Below are 22,939 nucleotides of genomic sequence, written 5' to 3' on the forward strand. Positions count from 1 at the left end.
AGATGATTGCCACAAATGCCGCCGTGTACTTCTTCTAACACTTCCTTTGTGTGGGAGGTCGGTACATATTTAATAATGGTACTGAGATCCCTCTTTTGTACAGGATGTTATTTATAATGGTGTAGTACTGTGCCTCCCTCTTTAGCCTCTTTGCCTCCTTTTCTTCTGTGGGGAGTGTTCCTGCTCTGAGGTAGTTGATTATGGGGGTCATCCATCCTTGGTCCTGGCTTCTTATGGCTAGGACTTTTTCCTCTTCCGAGATTGACGGATTCTGTAACATTTCCTGGATGAGGCTTCTATTGTTGCCCCCTGGTTTGGTGCTGGCTAGTTTCGAGAGTGCGTCAGCTCGGGCATTTTGTTCGCGGGGTATGTGGCAGATCTTATATTCCCCGATTTGTTCGAGCTGTTCATTGGTTTTATCCAAATACTTTTTCATGGTGGGATCTTTGGCTTGGTAGCTCCCTGTTATTTGTGATGTGACCACTTGTGAATCGCTGTAGATGTTGAGTTTTTGAGCTCCAACCTCTTTAGTCAGCTTCAAACTAGCTAACAATGCTTCATATTTCGCCTGGTTGTTTGAGGCCAGGAACCCGAACTTGAGGGAGAGCTCAACTTGGGTTCCTTGGTTGCTTTCTATTATCACGCCTGCGCCGCTTCCAGTTTTATTTGAAGAACCGTCCACATAGAGATTCCATTATGTGGGGGTTTCCAGGGCATCTGTGAATTCTGCGATAAAGTCGGCCATATACTGTGATTTGATGGCCATTCGAGCTTCATATTGGAGGTCGAATTCTGATAACTCGACTGCCCATTGTAGAATTCTGCCTGCTAAATCTGTTTTCTGCAATATTTCTTTTATGGGCTGATTTGTTCGGACCTTAATGGTGTGAGCTTGGAAGTACGGGTGGAGTCGTCGAGATGTTAGAATAAGAGTATAGGCAATTTTTTCTATTTTCTGGTAGTTCAGCTCGGATCCCTGTAGTGCTTTGCTAATGAAGTAGATGAGTTGCTGCCCACTTTCGTCTTCTCTGACTAGTGCTGAGGCTATTGCCCGGTTTTCTACAGCGAGATATAATATGAGTGGTTCTCCTTCTCGTGGTCGAGAGAGGATAGGTGGTTGTCCTAAGAACTTTTTAAAGTCTTGGAAGGCTTGCTCACATTCTGTCGTCCATTCGAACTGCCTTCCCTTTCTTAAAGTAGCATAGAAGGGGAGAGATCTTATCGCAGCTCCTACTAAGAATCGGGATAGGGCGGCCAATCTCCCGTTGAGTTGCTGTACTTCTTTGACACAGGTTGGGCTCTTCATGTTGAATATGACCTGACATTTGTCTGGATTTGATTCAATTCCTCTTTATGTGAGCATGAAACCTAAGAATTTGCCTGCTTCTACTGCAAAGATGCATTTCGCGGGGTTGAGTCGCATGTCATGCTTCCTTATGGTGTCGAACACTTGGGCCAGGTCGGGCAATAGTGTCTCTTCACTTTGTATTTTTATTAGCATGTCGTCCACGTAGACTTCCATGGTCTTTCCGATGTGATCCGAGAAGACTTTATTCATTAGCCTTTGATAAGTAGCTCCTGCGTTCTTGAGACTGAAAGGTATCACAATGTAGCAGTAGTTTGCTTTCGGTGTTAGGAACGAAGTCTTTTCTTGATCTGGTGGATACATGGGGATCTGATTGTATCCCGAGTATGCGTCCATAAACGAGAGATATTTATATCCGGAGGAAGCGTCTACCAGAGCGTCTATATTTGGGAGTGGGTATGGATCTTTTGGACAAGCCTTGTTGAGATCGGTGTAATCGGTGCACATTCGCCACTTCCCATTTGATTTTTTCACCAAGACAACGTTGGCTAGCCATAGTGGATATTTGACTTCTCTAATGAATCCTGCTTCCAGTAGTGCCTGTACTTGTTCTTCCACAGCCTGGGATCGCTCTGGCCTAAGTTTTCTTCGTCTCTGCTGTACTGGCCGAGATCTTGGATAGACCGCTAACTTATGACACATCAGCTTAGGGTCTATGCCTGGCATGTCTGCGGCTTTCCACGCGAAGAGATCGACATTATCTCGTAAGAATTGTATTAGTAATTCCTTTGAATCTCCTTTTAGGATTGTGCCGATATTAGTTATTTTTTCCGAGGTGTCCCCAATCTGGATCTTTTCTATCTCACCCTCTGGCTGGGGACGAAGTTCTTCTCGTCGTTGAACTCCGCCCATCTCGATTGTGTGGAACTCTTCTCCTTTGCCTCTGAGGTTTAGGCTTTCGTAGTAACAGCGACGTGCCATCTTTTGATCTGCTTTTATCGTGGCTATCCCTTTTGGTGTTGGGAATTTCATACATAGGTGTGGGGTCGAGACTATTGCGCCGAGTTGGTTGAGTGTTGTCCGACCTATGAGAGCATTGTAAGCTGAACTTACATCGACCATGATGTCGTCTATTTTGAGGGTCCTGGATTGGTTCCCTTTTCCGAAGGTTGTATGTAGCGGTATGTATCCTAGTGGTCGAACCGGGGTGTCTCCTAATCCGAACAGACTATTTGGATATGCTTGAAGTTCTTTTTCTTCTAAGCCGAGTTTATCAAAGGCTGTTTTGAATAAGATGTCGGCAGAACTCCATTGGTCTATTAAGGTGCGGTGTAGGTTGGCGTTTGCTAATATGATGGTGATGACCATGGGATCGTCGTGTCCTGCGATGATGCCGGATGCGTCTTCTTTAGTGAATGTTATTGCCGGGATGTTGAGTGCTTCCTCCTCTCCTTCAACCTGATATACTTCTTTGAGATATCTTTTGCGAGAGGATTTGGAGATCCCACATGCTGTGAATCCGCCATGTATCATGTGGACATGTCTTCTTGGTGTCCGAGATAATCGTTCTGTTCGTTCGGTATCTTTATCCCTTCGTCTCTTTCTTTGATCATCATCTCGGGTGGCCAGGAATCGATCTAACTTTCCTTCTCTCACCAATTTTTCTATGATATTTTTTAAGTCGAAACATTCGTTTGTGGAGTATCCTCAGACTCGATGGTATTCACAATATTCCTTCCGGTTTCCTCTTCTCTTTTTGCCTTTGAGTGGCCGTGCTGGGGGGATTTTTTCTGTATGGCAGACTTCTTTGTATATCTCGACCAGGGATGCCCTGAAAGGAGTGTAATTATGGTATTTTTTTATTTTCTCCCCATGTCGGTCTTCTTTTCTCTTGGATTCCTTGTCTCTTTCTCGATAGAAGGCCCCTGATTTTGAGGTTTCTCCTAACCGAGCATTTTCTTCCATGTTGATGTATTTTTCTGCTCGTTCCTGTACTTCATCCAAGGAGGTCGGGTACTTTTTTGATATAGATTGGTTGAAAGGTCCTTCTCGTAGGCCGTTGATGAGTCCTATGATGGCGGCCTCTGTTGGTAAGCTTTGTATGTCCATGCATGTTTTGTTGAATCTTTCCATGTAGTTGCGGAGGCTCTCCCGATCTCCTTGCTTGATCCCTAGCAAGCTGGGGGCGTGCTTGGCTTTATCCTTCTGGATGGAGAATCTGGCCAGGAATTTTTTGGCCAGGTCGTCAAAGTTTGAGATAGACTTTGGAGGTAAGTTGTCGAACCATCTGATTGCTGTCTTCGTGAGAGTTGTTGGAAAAGTTTTGCAGCGAACGGCATCTGAGGCGTCGGTGAGGTACATTCTGCTTCTGAAATTGCTGAGATGATGGTTGGGATCTGTGGTGCTGTCGTATAAAATCATATCCGGGAGTTTGAAGTCTTTTGGAATTTTGGTTTTCATGATTTTCCTGGTGAATGGATCTTGTTCTTTGCGTGAATTTTCCTCAGGAACAGTCCGAGGAGCTTTTGATTTGAGGTCGGCTTCTAATTGCTGTAGTTTTTCTTCCAATTCGCGACGTCGCCGTACCTCTCTTTGTAGATCCTTTCCGATCTCTCGTTGTTGTTGAGCTTCTTTCTCAAGTTGCTTTAAGCGATCTTGAAGCGCTTCTATTGCTCCCAGATTTGATGAATTTTTGTCCCCGTTAGATTCCGGGGTATCTTTCAGTATAGTGTCCGCGTTTTTGTGCGGCGTTCTATCCTCGAGATCTGAATCGTGGTCGTTGTCATGGTCGTCCGCCATGGTGATGGGATGACTTCCAGGTCCCCGGCAACAGCGCCAATGTTTCGAGGGTTACCTGAAACTGGAGGTCGATCTCGGTCGAGATCTTCTGTGCTGGTCGGAGATGTTATATCCGTCTTGTTGATGGTGGCCGAAGCCGCCGCGTCCAACTTGTTGATGGTGGCCGAAGCCGCCGTGTCCGACTTGTTGGACTGGCTGCACTGCTGATCCTTCGTCACCGAAGGGTGGGGGGTACCTGCAAGAGACTTCGATGCTTAAGTTAGCATGGGTATTAAACAGGTTTTATGTAGAATCAGAGTATGAGTTATACCTGGGTGCTCCAGTGTATTTATAGTAGTTGTAGAGTGACCTTTCTAGATAAGATAAGTTAGTTATCTTATCTTATCTTTATCTTTGCGTTGAGGTCAGCTTATCTTCAAGGGAACCGCCCTTATCTCTATAGGCTTGGACGGCCTTTGGATTTGGGTCGTGTTCCTCTACTTGGGCCCTTTATGGGCTTTCCTGTCGATTTGGCCAAGTTCTTTAAGAAGAAGTCGGTCCGCTTGACCTGAAGAGGTCGGTCGCTTTGTCGTTAATCATCCCAGGTCGGATAGCTCGACCCAGGGTATGAACAGTGCCCCTGCTTGAGCTCGGTCTTTTTTGCCGAGGTCGAGTCCTTGACTTCGGTCCTTCTTGTAGCGAAGCCAAACTCAAGCATTTTGTTGACTCCTTTTTGTAGCAGCTTTTGAATGTAGAACGTTTTTCTCTAAAAGCGCACGCTTTTATATCAGCGCTTTTTTGGGAACGCAAGCGGTTTTAATATCCGCATTTAATTGGCATTTAATTGCCCCTACTCTCTCTTTTTATTTTGAATTTCCCGATCAAAAACGGTTTCTCTTCTTCGCTTCTTCTTCGTAACTTCTCCCTTTACTTTCTCACTTTCAAGTTTTTCCTTTGATTTTTCTGAAGCCTCCGCCTGTAGCTTTCGCGTTTCAGCCCAGCGACGTTGCTTTGTGACTTTGCTTTTTCGTGGGGGAAGGGGTGATTCTGGATTTTGCCTTCCGCTTCTCTGCTTTTCTTTGCAGCTTTCTCTCGTTTTTCCAGGTTTGGTTCTTCTTTCTTCCTCCCTCTACGCCATTTTTGTGTCTGTTTTGAGAAAGTTTTTATCTTAGTTGGAAAAAGTTTGGATCTTTCTGCTTTTTGCTGTGCCTGATCACTGTGCGTCTCGTAATTTCTTCGTCTTTTACATGGTCTTTTTCGCTTTTTCTGTTGCTTGATACCTTTAGGGCTTTTGCATGTTGTGAAATGCTTTTGATTTTGAAGCTTTGGAATGATAATTTTATTTGATTCTGAAAAAAGGTTGCATCTTTGACGATTTTTGCCTGGTATGTTTGATGTTTGTTTCTTGCTGATAGACTGTCGGATAAAGATCTCAAAAATAGACTCGGTCATTATTTAGGGTTGGGTCTAAGTCAAGGCAAACTCGGGTTCATTCGACTCATATGCACCTAGGGGACTAAAAAAGGTATATATGTTTGAAATGTATTTCAATATTAGTTATATTAATTATAAGCTTAATGTTTTGTTTTTAATTATATTTGTTGAATTAAAAAATAGATTCAAGAAACGTAAAATTAGAATTTACGGACAAATTTAAATTCAAGTATAGATATCAACTTTTTTATAATAAGTATGTTTTTTCTTTATAAATAAATGCATCATAATTTTTTGACATAAAATTTACAAGACCTGAATTTCATTCAATCATTTTAATATAGTCCAAAATTAGTATAATTTTACCAAGTCTAGAATTAGATAAAAAATTCAAAATTATTAGTTAAAATTAAATTTAGACCAAGACAAACCTAACTTTACTGGACTTATATGCATCCCTCCGTAAAGATTTTCTCCCTTGGTTTTTGGATTTCAGATAAGTTTGAAAATTGAATTAGGTTGTAACCTGTAAGTAAAGAAGTATTTAGTTAATGGTAATACACGTGATACTTGAACTACGTTATTGAATAACTTAGAAAATAAAAAACCCTATATTTTTTTTAAGCAAGCCTGCAGCGAAAATGACTTTGAATTCCAGAAATATATTGTACTAAATACTAATTTGACTATAATTATAGCATATAAACAATAACAACTTCAGAATCTACTATTTTGTCCTCTCCTGACTAATACTTCATCAAAAAATTTTAACAATAGTAAATTTTAAAAATAATTTATATTTGAGATAAATATTATATTGATATCCAAAAGATTTTGACACTGATAAAATGATACTTAACTTTTGTTGTTAACAAAATAATCCCTGAGTGATTTTAAAATTTGATAATCGTACCTCTGAACTCGTTAGAACACATTTTCGACAAAAAAAAAATATTGAGGTGACTAATATATTTTGATAATATGACAACCTTATTAAACATATATATCGAAGTGAAATTTTTAATTGATTATCTCAATCTGACCTAAAAATTCCCCATTCTTTGAACCTTAATCATCCCTCCTTTCCCAACGCACTCTCTCACTCACAAAGCTAAAACATTGCGCCTCAACCTTCTCACTTTCACAGAGCCGCTGTTGCCGATACCGCACAGTCGTCACCCCATCGATAGGTCCTCTGTGTCTGTCAACTCATGTCGTTCCTGCACCTTCACTGTTATCGCTTTGCCTGACCCACTCTCTGTTGTCCCTGCACCTTTACTGTTGTCTCACTCATCGGTCTCATCGCGCCTCTTGCAGGTAATTGTACCTTGTCTTCCCGTCGCCAGTCACTGCTCGCAACTGCTCATTGTTCCCGCTAGTCATTGCTCGTATCTACTCGTTGCTCGCTACTAGTCGCTGCAACTGCCTTCTCTGCCTCCGGCTCTTAATGTTATTTGAGGTTTTTTCGTTTTAGATAGTTGTTTTCTGATTTTGTTATTTGCATGTTGGATTTTAAGTTTAAAACTTGAAGTTTCTATTGTGCGATTTGGTGTGTTGTAGCATCATGGATCACAATTTACTGTGTTTTAGCATCTAATCTTTTTTATTGTTCTTCAACGTTTGTTTTTTGTTTTTCTTTTTGAATTATTTTGTTTTGTTTTGTTATGGTGGTCCAACTGCTTCTTCGTATGGTGGTTTTAGACCAGTGATGATGGTGGTGCCTAGAACAACAATAGTGGAGGAGAGATGGATCGTGGAAAGTGTGTGAGACGAATCCTTTTGTAGAAATTGAATTGGAAGAGGGTAGCTTAGCAAAAATAATTAAGGCAAAAGAATTGAAATTTTTCTGTTTGTAATTTTTAAAATTAATTATAAAAGAAAACTTAATAATTAATTAAAAAATGCAATATCATCAAAATATAGTTTTTATCTCAGCATCTTTTTTGTCGGAGATGTGCTTCGGCAATTAAGAAGTACGCTTGTCAAATTTTAAAATTATTTAATGATTATTTTGTCAATAACAAAAATCAAATATTATTTTTGTCAACATCAAAATTTTTCAAATACCAATTTTGTATTTACCGCTTTATATTTTAAATATTTTTTTGTCCTACTTGTTAGGTTGTAGTATTAACCAATAAAAGAAATACAATTTTATTACTTGACCATCGCAATTCGAGTTAAACCCCAAAGTGGTCCCTGAGATTCATAATTTGCACCAATTTAGTCCATGACTTACCAATTGCACCGTTTATGTCCCCAACTTTGTTAAAATTGCACCAGGGTCGTCCCTCCCCACATCTCCGGGCAAATTAACCACCGTCGGCAGTGACATGGCGCTGAGCTGCCACGCTGGATGCCACACTGGAGTGTAAATTTTGGCGTTAAAAATATGGATTGATGGAACGGCATCGTTTGAGGTATGTTTAGAAACAAAACCTTTGTGATCACTTCATCTTCCTCTTCGTCTTCTGAAAACCAAAACAAAGCACCATGAAATCCTGAGTTCTGGCCACTGTATAGGGTTTGAAGGTTGAAAACGTTTGGCTTCGTGGAGTTCACTGCCACTGTGATAGTTTTGTGTCGCTGACGGAAGGAGAAGGAGTTCATCCCGAGCACACGAAGGTACGTCTGAACTCGCAAAAAATAATGCTTTTTAACAAAAAGATATGCATCAATGTCTGTGTTTGTTGAAAATTTGATATTGATTGATGAAAGTTTAAAGTTTTTCATTATCTGTTAGGGTTTTCGTGGGTAGTGGAGAAATTTTTTCCATGCTCTGTTTTTAATGCAATCTTAGTTGGATTGGTTGATGGGTGTTTCTGGTGTTTTGTATGTGGTTGAATGTCAATGTTTGTTTTTTATGTGTGAATCTGATTGTTTGATTCCTCAATTTGGTTTTTTGCATAATGCAGATGGAGACTTTGATGGATATCATGTTCCATCATGGGGGAACATTTAAAAAAAATGATGATGGAATACTAGTGTACTCACCAGATAATAGAACTTGCTTAGGAGATTTAGATGAGGACACATTGGATGTGTTCTTCGTAAGGAACTATTACAAGGAGCTTGGGTATGACAACATACTTCAGTGTTGGTGGCTGCCTCCGAGGAGGAGCTTAGATGGTGGACTGAGGGCTCTTACATGTGATGGTAAGTTAAGAGAGATGTGTTTTGCTGCACAGAAGAATGATGAAGTTGTTGATGTGTACTTTGAGCATGGGTGTCCACACCAGAGGTGATTGCAGGGAAGAAAGTTGTAGTATGGCTTGATGATACTTGTGAGGGAGACTTGGTGAGCAAGAAGAACACAAGTGAGGGTCCCAAAGCTGATGGTAACACGTTGAACCCAACTATAGAACCAAATCCTATCCCAAATGCAAACCCAAGCCCCATAAACAATCCTATTCCAACCCCCCTAAAACCAACCCTGTCACTATTCCAAACCTCATTGATGATAACACAACCCCTAATCCAAATCCTACTAGAGCTCATGACAAACCCATTCTGAAGCCCAATTCTAGTTCAAAGCCCAAGCCTAAGTCAAAGCACAACCCAACATCCATCTCCAAACCCAAACTGGCTGAAAAGCTCATTCAGAAGCCCAACCCAAGCCTGAAAACCAAGCTGAGAGAGACTACCAAGGCATGCTCCATAGCAAAAGGCAAAGGCAAATCAAAAATGAAGTCCAAACCTCAGTTCTTACCTAGGAGAATTACAAGATCTCAGGCTGTTGGAATATATAGAAGGTCTGCCAATAAGGGCAAGAAAGCTCTTCATGTTGACTTAACTATAAATGATGACTCCAGTGATGATGATAGTTCAGAGGATAGTTCCTTTAAGCCAATCCAAGAAGACAGCTCTAGCAGTGAAGACAATGCAAGTATGTCCAAACCAAGAAATAAAAAACTAAAAGACATCAAGAGAGGTGCATATGCTGCTGCTAAGACAAAGGAGAACATAATGCAACCAGATGATGCATTAGTTGAGGATGTGTCAGATAGAGAGGTGGACTTGGGGTTTGTGGGAGCTCCAGGGATTGTTGATGTGTATGAAGCACTTGACCCAGGTGCAGAGTCTGATGGTGCTAATTCTTGGCACTCAGAGGAGATGAAGACTCCTCCTAATTCTGAGGATGAGCTGCAATCTGATGAGGACTCAGATGAATTTTTAATTTTTAGAAATGGGGCAAGATTTTGTGAGCTACAACTACAAGTGGGTATGAAATTCAACACCAAGTATGAGTTCAGAGAGGCTGTAAGAGAGTATACTATCCAAGAGGGGAGGAGAATTAAGTTCAAAAAAAATGACAATATTAGATGCAGGGTTGTGTGCAAGGTAAAAGAGTGTGCATAGGTTGTGTATGCCTCAAGGGACTGTGATGACTCATGTTGGAAAATCAAAACTTTCAACGACGATCATACTTGTGCGAGGGAGAACACTAACAGGGCTGCTAATAGGGAAAAAGGTAAGAAAATACCCCAATTTCAAGCAATGTGAGGCTGCTGTGTACTTCAGGACAAAGTGTGACCTTATGCTGAATAGGAATTTCATTGCAAGGGCACTGGCAGATGCAAGGAATGTAGTATACGGGGATGAGAAGGCACAATATGCAAAGCTAAGGGACTATGCTAAAATTTTACTGAAGACGAGTCCTGGATCTACGGTTCAGATCTGTGTTCAAACCTCAACCAGATGGACAGATCATATTTGATAAGATGTACGTCTGTTTGCATGGTTGCAAGATGGGATTCAAGGCAGGTTGTCGCCCCTTGATTGGGCTTGATGGGGCATTTCTGAAGACACAATTTGGAGGTCAGATCTTGCCTGCTGTGGCACAAGATGCCAATCATCACATTTACGTGATTGCCTGGGCTATAGTTGAAATAGAGAATACAGACACTTAGAAATGGTTCCTGAAGCTGCTTCATGCTGATCTTGGAGACTACAAGACTAACGGATGGTGCTTTATTTCTGATATGCAGAAGGTAATGTTACCTTTCATGTGTTTTTAACAATCTGAGTCTCTGGATGTAAGCAATCTGATTGTTGGAACAATGGTTGTTAAATTTGTATCTTATATATGTCTTCTAGATTTTGTATGCATGAGGTTGTATTAAATAAAGGGATGAATCATGCATTTTACACCTAAATGAAGGGACTAAATTGTAGTAAAATGAAAAAGTCAGGGACTATATTAGGGTCATTAATGTAAACTCAGGGACTGTTCTGTGGCACGATAAAAGTGTGTACATCACTTTTTGGTTCTGATACATAGTGTAACATTGTCTTGCAGGGTTTAATTCATGCTGTTCAGGAGGTGACGCCAAGAGTTCACCACCGTTTTTGCGTTTGGCACCTCTGGAGGAACTTCAACAAACAATGGAAGGACCTTGAGTTGAGGGGACTGCATTTGGAATGTGCCAGATCAACAACATTCCAGGATTTCATTGATAATCTGAACAAGATTAAGAGGGTGAACGAGGAGGCTTGGGCATATCTCAACAAATGGCCTAGAGAGTCATGGACAAAGTCCCAGTTCAGCCATAGGCCAAAACTGGACAACATTTGCAACAACGCCTGTGAGGTTTTCAACGCAAGAATCAAAGAGGCCAGAAGCAAACCCATCATCACATTACTTGAGGAGGTGAGAATCTTTGTGATGAGAACTATTGCGAAGAATAAGGTAAAACTGGCAAATCATGTTGGCATACTCCCCCTGTAATTCAAAGTCGCCTAGATAAAATCAGAAAAGAATCAAAGAATTGGATGCCTATCTGGACCGGTGATGAAGACTATGAAAAATTTGAGGTTCATGGCCATCCAACAAACATGGTGGTGGATCTTGGAAAAAGACTATGCACTTGCCAATTCTGGATGCTGACCGGTGACCTTTATCAATCTCTTTAACTTAATTATTAATATTTGTGTACTTTGATGATTGTGATTGTCTTACTCTGCATCTGTGTTACTAACTGTAGGCATTCTATGTGTTCATGTCTGTGCTGCCCTTGCAAGGGTAAACAAGAGGCCAGAAGACTTTTATCACCAACTGTGTACTATGGAGGCATACAACAAGACTTATGCCCATCACATTAACCCTCTTCCTAGCCAATCATTGTGGGAGAAATCCATGTACACTCATCCACAGGCCCCTAACATTAGGAGGAGGCCTGGAGCTCTGACAAAGAAAAGGAGAAAAGATGTTGATGAGGGCAACAGTGGTAACAAGAAAGCCAAACCAAGTGGAAGTTTGAAAAGGCATTTGAAGCCATTCACATGTAGGTATTGTGGGGTAAAAGGGCATACTATGAGAGGGTGCTCAAAGAAGAGACTGGATGAAGTAGCTGCTACTATTGCAGCTACAAAGGCTGCTGCAGATAAAGCCAAATCAAATGCTGCTGCTTCTACTTCTGAGGCTGGCCCTCAACCTCATACTGCTGCTGCACCAGTTGATAAACCTCCTATTGTGGAGATTGAGATATCACAACCAAACTACGAAAGATCACAGGTAATACACTTCTTGACGTCACAACATAACAAAATATAATTTTTTTTGTTATCTGGGCTCATGTGTTGAATTGTTTTTCTGCTGTAGGACATAGTAGGATCTGCTGCACCTGCACCATCAAGGCCAGAGAAGTTTCCCACCAAAAGGAGGAGCTCACCACCACCTCAATCCATTGGTGTAGATCCAATGCAAGGACTCAGTGTGGCAACATCTTTTAGATTGGCCAATTTTATGAAGTTTGTTCCAACTCCCGGTTTCAAAGCACCAAGAAAAAAGAACAATTGATGACTTTGACACCAGGATGTTTAGGACAGTACTTTTTTGTTTTGTTAAAGGCAGTTAATAGATAGTAGCTTTGTTTAGGACAATTGTGAAAACTTTTGTATTACCAGCCTTGATATCTTAGCTATAGCACTTTTGCTACTCAAATATGTTTATCTTTGCTACTTTTGTAATTATGCATTATGCATTATGCTATTATGATGTCAGATGATCAGTAATTATTTCTCTTTATAATAATTAGTCTATCAAAAACAGGGCATATAACTGAAGATAAAAAATCAACTCTTGCTTTCATTCATCCATGAACACATTACATACAACATTGTTAGAACTTCAAAGTCATAACTAATACAACAACTACAGTGAAAAACACCACTATGCCTAAGAATTGTATCATACATTTTTGGGTCCTCACTTTAGCTTCCAATTTTTCAATCCTCCAAGCTAAATTGACTCTCACTTGCTCATTGTCAATTGCAGTTGCATCCACTCTTCCTTCATGTTCCTCTTCTTCTTCTACATCATCAGCCCAGAAAAAGAATCCACACCATGTTTTGCCCCTAGTCTGAATATGAGATATGATAAGAAGTAAAGAACAGAAAATCACTAAACAATTTTTCTTACCAAAATCTCACATTGTAATTCGGACAACCGAAGAATGGCATATCTAGGTTGGTATTTGTTCTGGACCAACGAAGCATGGGCCGGCAGCCGCACCCACAGTGCTCTGGCACCCGCGACGGTCTGGTCCGACTCCGCGTTCTCGTTATCGATCGTGTAGAGCTTCCTTGACCCTGGCTCGCACACCCAATCATGGTTTTTGTTTCAGTTCAACGAGTAACAACAACGAAGCAGGAGAAGAACGTTGCTGGGCAGAGAAGAGCGTTGTTGGGCAGAGACAAGAAGATGAAGAGGGATAACAAGGTCATCCTAGAAATTAGGGTTATAACTAGGTACAGGGACCATATTGGGTCAAACAGTTTCAATTGTCACCTCAGCTAGCCGTTATCTACGATAGCGTGGCAGCTCAGTGCCATGTCATTGCCGGCGGTGGTTAATTTGCCCGGAGATGTGGGGAGGGACGACTCTGGTGCAATTTTAACAAAGTCGGGGACATAAACGGTGTAATTGATAAGTCAAGGACTAAATTAGTGCAAATCGTGAATCTCATGGACCACTTTAGAGTTTAACTCTCGCAATTCACAAGCTTAAAAAAGCAAAACCTTTGAATATTTAATAATATAATAAATTAAATTAGTCACCAAAAAAAAATAAATTAAAACTCGTTGAAAAGTAGTAAGAAATAGGAAGAGTAGTTTCTTTGCGTGAATGAATTTGAGAGAGAGAGGGAGTGAGTCGCAAAAGACGCATTCTAATACCGTTTTTCATTCATCCGTCTCCAAAGTCGTAAAGTCTTCGCAGTCCAAAAATGTCAGACGGAGCATTGCAGGTACTCGACGGAACGCATCTTAGGGACGTCGATCTCACCCTTCCGCCGCCGCCGGAGCTCCATTCCGCACCCTCCGGAGCTTACATACTCGACATTGCTCATTCCAGAGTCTCTGCTTCTCTCTTTGGTCTCTCATTGCCCCAACGTCTCACCGCCACCGCCCTCACGCGCCTCCCCGCCGCCTCCGACCACCACGCTTTCCGGTCAGCAGAGTTCGACCTGGAAAAGGCCTCGCAGATTCTGAGAGACTACGTAACCGCGATCGCCGATGAACTCAAAGGTTAGTTATGTCTGCTTCGTTTTCTTTTTCTGCTGCTTCTGCCGATGATGATGATGCATTCGTTACAGGTAACGTTGTTCGTGTGTTCATCGTTATCAAACTCAATATTAGAAAGAATATACTAGAAAGATTGGCAGAGCAGCTCGAGTCAAATCCTATTTTCGAGGAAGCTTGAGGTAAGTAAAGAGCCACATGTATTGTAAGTTATACCTAGTGAGTGATGTATGTTTAAAATGCCGAACCATGATTTGGGATCTCACACAGGAGGATTATGTTGTGTAATGAATTTTACGGATGTGAAGCTTGCTTCAGTAGCATGCCCGTGGCAGTATTAGTATCTCTATTACTATCATTATTGTTATTATTAAATATTAATATATTATAATTACTACATGAAACTGGACACAGTTGTGTAAAGTGTAAACCATATATAGAGAGGGTTGGAATCATTTGCTAAGATCATATAGAAAGTTGGTGATGAATACTGTTGGCAAAGTAGCAAACACAACCAGCGCATGAGTGCAGATATCCGAAAGCCTGGGAAAGTGATTCAGAATAAACCAGCAACCCATTTGGGGAACCATCGATTTGATTGGCATCATGGCAAAAGTAGCAGTGAACTTTACAAGAAACGACATCAACTCCGATAAGAGAAGAAAGACTAGAAAAATGTGCGGTCAGCGTTTTACGTACGAGTAGGATTAGTCATTACTTCATTTAGTTGGGCCTCCACGTTGGTTGAAGAATGTGTAAGCAAAGGTTGGCTCACAGGAATCAAATATAAGCCGCGCCCGACAACGACATAAACAAAAAGGTGGTGTGCCCATCCTAATCCCATTACCAAGTCCGTAGCTTAGCCCAGAAGAAAAGAGAGACAACTTACAAAACCAACCGACAGAATCTAACCCCACTTGCTCTTTTTCTGTGGCTCTCATCAAAGTCACACTTTTCTTATGGTCTCTACGGCTCTACAAACAAACAAATAACTTGAGACCAAATAATATCAACAAAATATATTAAAGAAAAATATATCAACAAAATATCAACAAAACCTCGATTGATAAGAAACTCAGATTTCGTCCAAAAAACGAAACTGAAAGATTAACAATTAACAGGCTACATAATGATAACTGACTTAATTAAGACATAACTTGTGTCTAATATCTGCTTTATTAGATCTACTACACTCGGTTTATTGTAATACTCAAATTTTTAATTTACTTGTTATTTTGCCTTAACAAGGCTACACTGAACAATAGGAACCTCCAACCTGAAGTACACATGAAACATTTAGATGATTATCACATCTCACTGCATTATATTAACTTTATTCTTTGCCATCTGCTGCACGAAGTGAACCCAGTTGAACCGGGGCTTGAGTCTGAACCACTTTGGATGAGCCATAGCTTGATAAGTCAATACCTTGAGCCTTCTCCTTCTCAAGCTGCTCTTTAATCCAAAAGTATGTAATTCTTAGACCATCCTACAATAACAGAATTGATATACTGATCCGTAAACCATACAATCCTTATCCAAGAGATACAAAGAAAAAGACAATACTGAGACAGAAGCAGCATCATGGAAGATAAGATCAACTATGCAGAGTCAAATTCAACAGATAAAGTCAAATATTTGATGGATAAACTACAAAAGGAATATTCTGAGAATGTAAGATAGGATCGAAAGGAGGAGCGGCAGGAAGAATGTTTTGATTATTCCAGTACTCTTCTCTTGAAGATGATGATGGTTTGAAATTAGCAGGATTAATAATTAATAATCAGACAGAACTAAGGGGAAGCTTTGTCACAACACATTAAACTGAAACCTGTGCAATGGGTATATGATTGTTAAGCAGACCTTAAACTGAACTCAGAGCTAGAAATAAATTTTATAAAATGGAATCAAGAGGTAAGGTAACTTTCACTACATCAATAGAATCAATACCTTCAATTTCATAGTTGGAGCCCAACCAAGTTTTTCTTTGATTAGTGTGTTGTCTGAATTACGACCACGAACACCTTCTGGGCCAGGAATGTGGTGTATGGGAATCTTCTTGTTCTCAAAGCTAAGAACAATCTCAGCCATCTCATTCATGCTGACCATCTCATCACTTCCAATATTTACTGGATCCCGAAAATCTGATTTTGTCAATCTACAAACAAAACCAGGCCACGTTAAACATAACTGACCAATAAACGGGAAACATGCTTTCATATATATAGCAACAAACTTATGAGGTTTTCCGGCAGAAAAATCCCTCTTGCTTTCATATATTCAATGGTGGATAAGGCTATTTAATAAGATAATTTTCCATTTTGAAAGCTCAACTTAATGTACGGAAATTTGCAAAGAAGCTTTCCTAAGAATTTTGGAATGCAAATATTATTAAACTAACTTTGACAACATCTTTGGAAATAGAAATCATTACTAACAGAGACTGATCCTAAAATTCTTTAAATTTCTGACAACCGTAAATGGAAATTACCAATGTCAAGTTCATCATTAACAGAACCACAAATCTAAGATTTCAATAATATAGCTGCATGAAAGAACAACAAACCTAAGAACACCTTCAACACACTCGTCAATAAAGGTAAATGATCGTGTTTGTAATCCATCTCCCCACATCTCAAATCTATCTGCAGAAGTAATTGCCTTTCGACAAAATGCAGCAGGAGCCTTCTCCCTTCCACCTGCACAATAAACAAAAACAAAGCAAAACAACTTGTCAAATTCAAAAGGTTATTTGTTGGTTAAGATAACGCAAAACTTTCAATTCAGTGAAAATGTATACCTTTCCATGTCCCAAAAGGACCATATATATTATGGAACCTCCCAATGCGACACTCAATTCCAAAATCCTTGTTATAGTGCTTGCATAACTCTTCTGTTGCAAGCTTCTCAAGCCCATATGCATCTTGTGGCTAGGAGGAGTTATAAAAACACATTTATATCGAGTCTAATTTGCAGTTGAATAACCAACATAACTGAATCAAACAATTAAAATTGATCAACAAACCTCAGCAGGCCAGGCATCAGACTCCTTCAAACTGACATTAGTTTCCAACTGTTTGAATTCAGGGTAGATACAAGCACTAGAGGCATAGAAAAACCTAAAACAAATGTTTGAGACACCGATAAAGCAATCATATAATCGAAACTATATATATGTCTGCTAAAAGATCAGCCCAAAAACTGTTTGTGACATGTAATTGAACAATGGACTTGCTAACCTCTTAACACCATTAATCCTGGCAGCCTCAATCATGTTAAAGCTAATCATTGTGTTGTTATACATAATGACAGAGTGGTTGGACTGGATGAAACCCATGCCACCCATATCAGCAGCAAGATTGAAAACATGGTCCACACCCTTGGTAACAGTGAGGCAGTTATCCATGACCCTGAGATCAACCAGATGGAATTCATGGCAGAACATATCCTCAGTCATGTGCTCATTCTTCTTCCAGTCAGAGGCAATGATGTAATGCCCCTCGGTCTTGAGGCGCCGCGCGATGTGAGAGGCGATAAAACCACCGGCACCAGTGATGGAAATTCTCAGCTTCTCTGATGGCCAGTAAGGTTCTCTCTCAAGCTCCTGGTAGGTGTATGCACCATAGTCGGTTGTTCCAGAACTTCCCATTCTACAAACAGAATCATAATCACTCACATTCACAAAAAAGGCACATAATTGTTCCGGGAATTAAATGCAAAAACAATTGCGTATCATGAAATTAGAACACAACAACATAAGACACATGGTTGCACATGGAAGACAACGTCAATTATTACATAAGAACAATAAAAATAAGGGCAGCATATGCAAATGAATCACTCGCTCTATTTCCCTATGGAAAAAAACATACTTTTTTACAATTATGGAAATAAACAAGAAAATTCTAATATATTCATAGCTAAATGACTGGAAGTATTGAAATTGAAGCAAAACAGAAAGAAAATAAGAAGTAAATAGAGGGTTTGATAGAGAAATTGCGTAGAAAAAGGGAAAATAGGTACCTGAAGGTGAGATTGGGAGGCTAAGAGGAAGAGATAGTGAGTTGGGAAGGAGAAGAATGGTGCGATGGGTTTTATATATAAATATATACACTGTTTCTGAACCGTAAGGTCAGTGAGGACTGAGGACCACTCATTACTCTCGTTTCACTTGTCACTAATATCACAACGATTTTCATATGCAACGAAATCATTCACTTTCCACCCTCACTATTCACTAATCTCTTCCATCTTTTTTTTTTTTTAACAAAAGATAAGGAGACTTGAATTCACAACCTTTGAGTATAGAAAGATTATATTATTTGAGTTATAATTTATTGGCTTTAGATATCTTTTGTTTTACTTATATGGATCAATTCACTCAATTGTTTCTTATTCTTTAATTTCAAAATAGAATTCTTTTAAATAATTTAAATGGAATTTATAAATACAAAATGTATTTTTTTTTAATTGAAAAACATCTCTTGATTTTAATGATAATTGAGTAAAGTTTTTCTTATTTTAGAGATGATAATTTAGTTTTTTTTTCTATTCTATTTCTTATAAAATTTACTTTATTCAATAAATATTTATTGATGTGTATTTATTTGTGAAATGTACGAAAAATATCTATTTAATTTATATTTTTATTAGTATTTTTTAAGTTTATTTTTACCAATTTATAAAAATGATTAAGAGTCCTCATTTATTCTTTTAATTATTTTTTTAATTTATAAATAAATAAAGTTTTATGATTTTTATCTTTTTAATGTTTCAAAAAACAACATATCTATTTAAATTTGTATGGTATGTTGGTTATCGGACGGTTCAAAGATGTTTGCTGGGTGTGAAGGTGGGTTCTAGCCTAGACCTGGGTCCGGGTGTGAATGGCGGGTGCAGACAATTTTCCGAGCTCTTCGTGAGGTGGGGATGTCACCTACAAGGACACTCCGACACTCTAGTCAGGAAAATGTGCAGGTGATAAAGGAGTAAAGGATATGATGACGTACCTTAGGGGAGGGATAGGACCCTCCCCTTATATATCTTGTCAATAGGGCGGGCCCCACAGGGGGAGGCCTCCTTCCAGGAAGCTTCCTTCCCTACAACTGTCATGCAGCTGGTAGCGGGGGCGCGTGTCCGTGTCGCAAGATCGGACGGGTTATGTGCGCCGATCCGATCGCATAGATCGGGTCATCAGTGGGCCGAGTCGGCCGCCAAGTCAGCTGGGCCGAGCCGTAACAGTGCCCCCAACGTGCCAGCTATGGCCGTGAGCGCCATTGGTGGCGTGTTTTGTTTTCTCTTTCACGTGTCATCGCTTGGTTGGTCGTCCATGTGGAGGACGCGTCTTCTTCATGCATGTGTGACTGTTTGTTATTGGGGAACGTCTTTTCGTCGCCTCGTTCTTTGCGCCGAGCATTTAATGCTCTTAATGGGCAATTCAAAACCCCGCAAGCAAAGACTATTTTGCCCCTGCCCTTCGCGCTTCTTAGAGTTGGTTTCTTTTTAGTTTCTCTTTGGTTTCATTTCAGTTCCATTGCACTGCCGCTGCGTCTCCTTTGCTTTCTCCATTCTCTTCCCAAAAACTTTATTGCGAGCCCCTGCTTTGTCCGGATCTTTCTCAGTTTTTCGATCCCCTTTGATCATCGTCATTGTCCTGGTAAGCTTCCTATTTCTTTTCCTAGCATTGGTGTGGTGTTGTTTATTTTCGTTGTTCACCTTCCTGATTTTGCATGTACGTTGTACTCTTGATGTGAATTGCATATTTGCTGGCTTTTTAGCATTAGGTAGATACTGTAGGGGGTTACCATTCTAAGATTTTGCTTTCCTGGCCTTGTTCTTGGCTGTAGATTTATACCCTGTTTTATTATAGTTGTTGAATAGGTGAATTATAGTCTCCTGGTATTAGTATCGGCTTCCCAGCCTCTTAGACTGATATTGGGTGGTGCCCCCACTGTAGGTATGGCCCAGCGTCCCGTCGTGAGGGTCGTGAGACCGGCGCCCTATGACCGATATGCTTGGGTGACTTCAGATGTGAAAGAAACCCCTAATCAAATGTCCCTGGAGGAACTTACTGAGTTCCGATGGGCCGATTACCTTTGTGGAAGAACTGACGAGGAGGCAAATTATGAAGTTTTCGTTCCTGTCGATAACGAACGAATATTCCAATTAAACCTGCACTCTCCCCAGGTCCAGGATTGGATGTGATTGTACAAGGCCATGTTTACTCGCCTGGGAGTTCGCCTCCCATTCTTCCCCTTTCAAATGGCGCTACTTAACCGTTGTGACTTGGCACCATCTCAATTGCATCCGAACAGTTGGGACTCCATCCGCTGTTTCGAGATGGTGTGTGAGCATTTGGAGTTGCCGGTCTCCGTTGAAGTGTTTCTTTTTCTTTTTACTTTAACGAATCCTTCGAAAGAGGGGAGGGCTAAAAAGGGCTTCATGTCCTTCCAGATGGCCCAAGGCCACAGGATCTTCGGCGTATTCGAAGATTCCTATCATGGTTTTAAGGATAAATATTTCAAGGTTCGCTTGGCCGAAGGTCGGCATCCCTTTTGGTTGACGTTAGAAGGGGAACGTCGCATACCGACTTACTAGAGTTTCGAGGCGGGAGCTAACGCCTTTACCAAACTAACGTATAAAGGGTTATCTCCTGAGAATAAGAGGGTTGCTGACATATTGTTGGCCGTTTTTGGGAAGAATCTCGTTAACCCTCATCTCCTTATGGGTGATCGGGAGATGGCTAGGAATTATATATGTGAGTAGCCGTCTGGCAATTTATCTGTGTATACCCTTGTCCTCATTTATCCGCCTTATTTGACGACTAATTAGCTTCCATGTTTTGTTGCAGTGTCAATGTCTGCCGAAGTGACAGGACTTGATTTTTTGTTCAACACTTTCTTGGCTGACGGTAGCAACGATGACTCCGCTACTCCTATCCAGGAAGTGCCGCCGGACGACGCCATGAGCCTGACGTCCAGTCCCAACCTACCCAGGGGAAAGGAGCCGGAACCAGCGCCGCTTCGGGTCCTCAGTCGGAGGCAGAGGGTGGTTCGGGACCCCGACCAGAGGTGGAGCCGGAGGTTGAGGAGGAGGGCGACAATCCAAGGAAAGGGAAGTCGTCTTCCAGTCCTGAGGTTGATGTGTTGGTTGATAATCCAAGGAAAAGGAAGCCGTCTTCCAGTCCTAAGGGGGTTCTCACCGTTATGGAGAAGAACTTTGATGCCGGGCACTTTATCGATTTTCAACTACTTCCCGGCACAGAGGACTTCTTCTATGGTGGGGACCTCGCTTTGCAAGTGAGATGGATGTACCGTACTTTGCTCCGAGGAACAGCTATAGCGAGGAAGGCTGAATCCGCCTTGGCGGGAACGCGGTCTCTGGAAGCGAAGCTTGATTTCTCTGTCAAGGCTAACACCAAGTATAGAGATGAGGTGAAGCTGCTTCGGGAGCAACTTGCTGCTGCTGAGGAGAGGGCCAAGACAGTTGAGGAGAAGGTCAAGGTTGCTGAGGAGGAAGTCAAGACTGCTAAGGAAAAGATCATGACCGCTGATGCTTCCGTGGCGTGTCTTACCGAGCGAGAGCTTACCCTGGAAAGTCAACTTAATACTGCTCAAGGTCGGGTGGTCGTGCTAGAGAAGGAGCGCGATGAGGCCCTCTCATCGGCCAAGACGGCCCTGGGTGAAGCTGCTGAATTTAAAAAGAAGTATAAAGACACTGTGAAGCAGGGTAAGAGTGCCATCCTGATGACCGAGGAGACCCTCAAGGCTCAAGTGAAGCTGCTGGCTCCTGATTTTGATACTTCGACTGTTGGCGTTTTCAAGACTATTAGGGATGACAAGATTGTTGACATGCCGAAGAAGTAACTTGTATTTTTGTGATTTGTAAACTTTGTAATCCTTTTGAACTATTTGAATCTGTTTGCCGCTTGGTCAGCATGTAACAAAGTGCTTGTTTCCCGCTTTGTAAGCGATAATTTCTCTTTATGTTCTTTTACCGTTTTTTTTTTTTTATTAGCTATTTGCTTATGAACGTTTTACTGTCTCGCTGGTAATTGGTGAAGCCAGGTCGTGGCTTTTATCGTATTAGTAGCTGCATACTATGGCGTTTGTTACTTTTGTTGTTCTCAGGGTGATCAGTCCCGGGGCACCGTGTCGTTATGAAATTGCTTACTCGCAGTGGATGCTTAATTAATAATAATGAATGCAAAAAGGAGATGGCAAGTAGTAGATAAATAGTGGTGGCAAATGGTCCAAATGTAAAATGATAACAAATATACGACAAGGGCAAACAGTCTAACATAAAGTAACGTCTTACTAAGCCGGCTATACTGGCAGGTTGCTCGTCTGGTCGGCAGGTTGGGTCTAGGAATAGAATCTTCTCAGATTGCTCGTGTTCCACGTTCTCGGGACTTCCTTGCCGTCCAACCGTTCCAACTTGTAGGCACCATTGCCGATCACCTCTTTCACCCTGTACGGGCCTTCCCAGTTTGCTGCTAGCTTTCCTTCCCCCAGTGTCGGGAGTCTAATATTGTTGCGCCTTAGGACGAGGTCGTCTCGTTCAAACTCTCTCTTGAGCACTTTGGAATTGTAGCGTAGGGCCGTTCTTTGTTTTAGCGCCGTTTCTGATAAATGGGCCATCTCCCTGGCCTCGTCTATCAAATTCTTTTCCACGGCTTCCTCAACCCCGCCCAGGAGTAGCCGTGGGCTCGGCTCACCGATCTCCACATGTATTACTACCTCTACCCCATATGTGAGTCAGAAAGGGGTCTCCCCGGTAGTTGACTGCTGAGTTGTGTGGTAGGACCAGAGGACCGAAGCTAACTCGTCTGCCCATGCTCCCTTTTTCTGGTCAAGTCGCTTTTTGAGGCCCTGCAAGACGATCTTGTTCGTAGCTTCAACT

General features: G+C 41.2%; 1 protein-coding gene across 1 annotated transcript; it reads right to left on the reverse strand.

The window, feature by feature from the left end:
• Positions 1-15,075: 15,075 nt before the first annotated feature.
• Positions 15,076-18,432, reverse strand: LOC112758272 (GDP-mannose 3,5-epimerase 2). The gene is made up of 7 exons (XM_025806893.2): positions 18,062-18,432; positions 17,278-17,688; positions 17,064-17,157; positions 16,839-16,968; positions 16,605-16,737; positions 15,989-16,196; positions 15,076-15,527 (listed from the first exon to the last, which is right to left on the reverse strand). Exons 2-7 carry the CDS (start codon positions 17,685-17,687, stop codon positions 15,372-15,374), a joined length of 1,131 nt encoding a protein of 376 aa, XP_025662678.1. The 5' UTR covers position 17,688; positions 18,062-18,432; the 3' UTR covers positions 15,076-15,371.
• Positions 18,433-22,939: the final 4,507 nt, after the last annotated feature.

Source organism: Arachis hypogaea, chromosome 16 (genome assembly GCF_003086295.3).
Source record: "Arachis hypogaea cultivar Tifrunner chromosome 16, arahy.Tifrunner.gnm2.J5K5, whole genome shotgun sequence".
NCBI lineage: Eukaryota > Viridiplantae > Streptophyta > Magnoliopsida > Fabales > Fabaceae > Arachis > Arachis hypogaea.

Excerpts from the sequence above, each read along its gene's own strand:
- LOC112758272 (XM_025806893.2), bottom strand. The coding sequence starts at position 17,687 with ATGGGAAGTTCTGGAACAACCGACTATGGTGCATACACCTACCAGGAG. Across the intron at positions 16,969-17,063 it reads CTGATGCCTGGCCTGCTGAG|CCACAAGATGCATATGGGCT; the intron begins GTTTGTTGATCA and ends AACTCCTCCTAG. Across the intron at positions 16,738-16,838 it reads TCCTTTTGGGACATGGAAAG|GTGGAAGGGAGAAGGCTCCT; the intron begins GTATACATTTTC and ends TTTATTGTGCAG.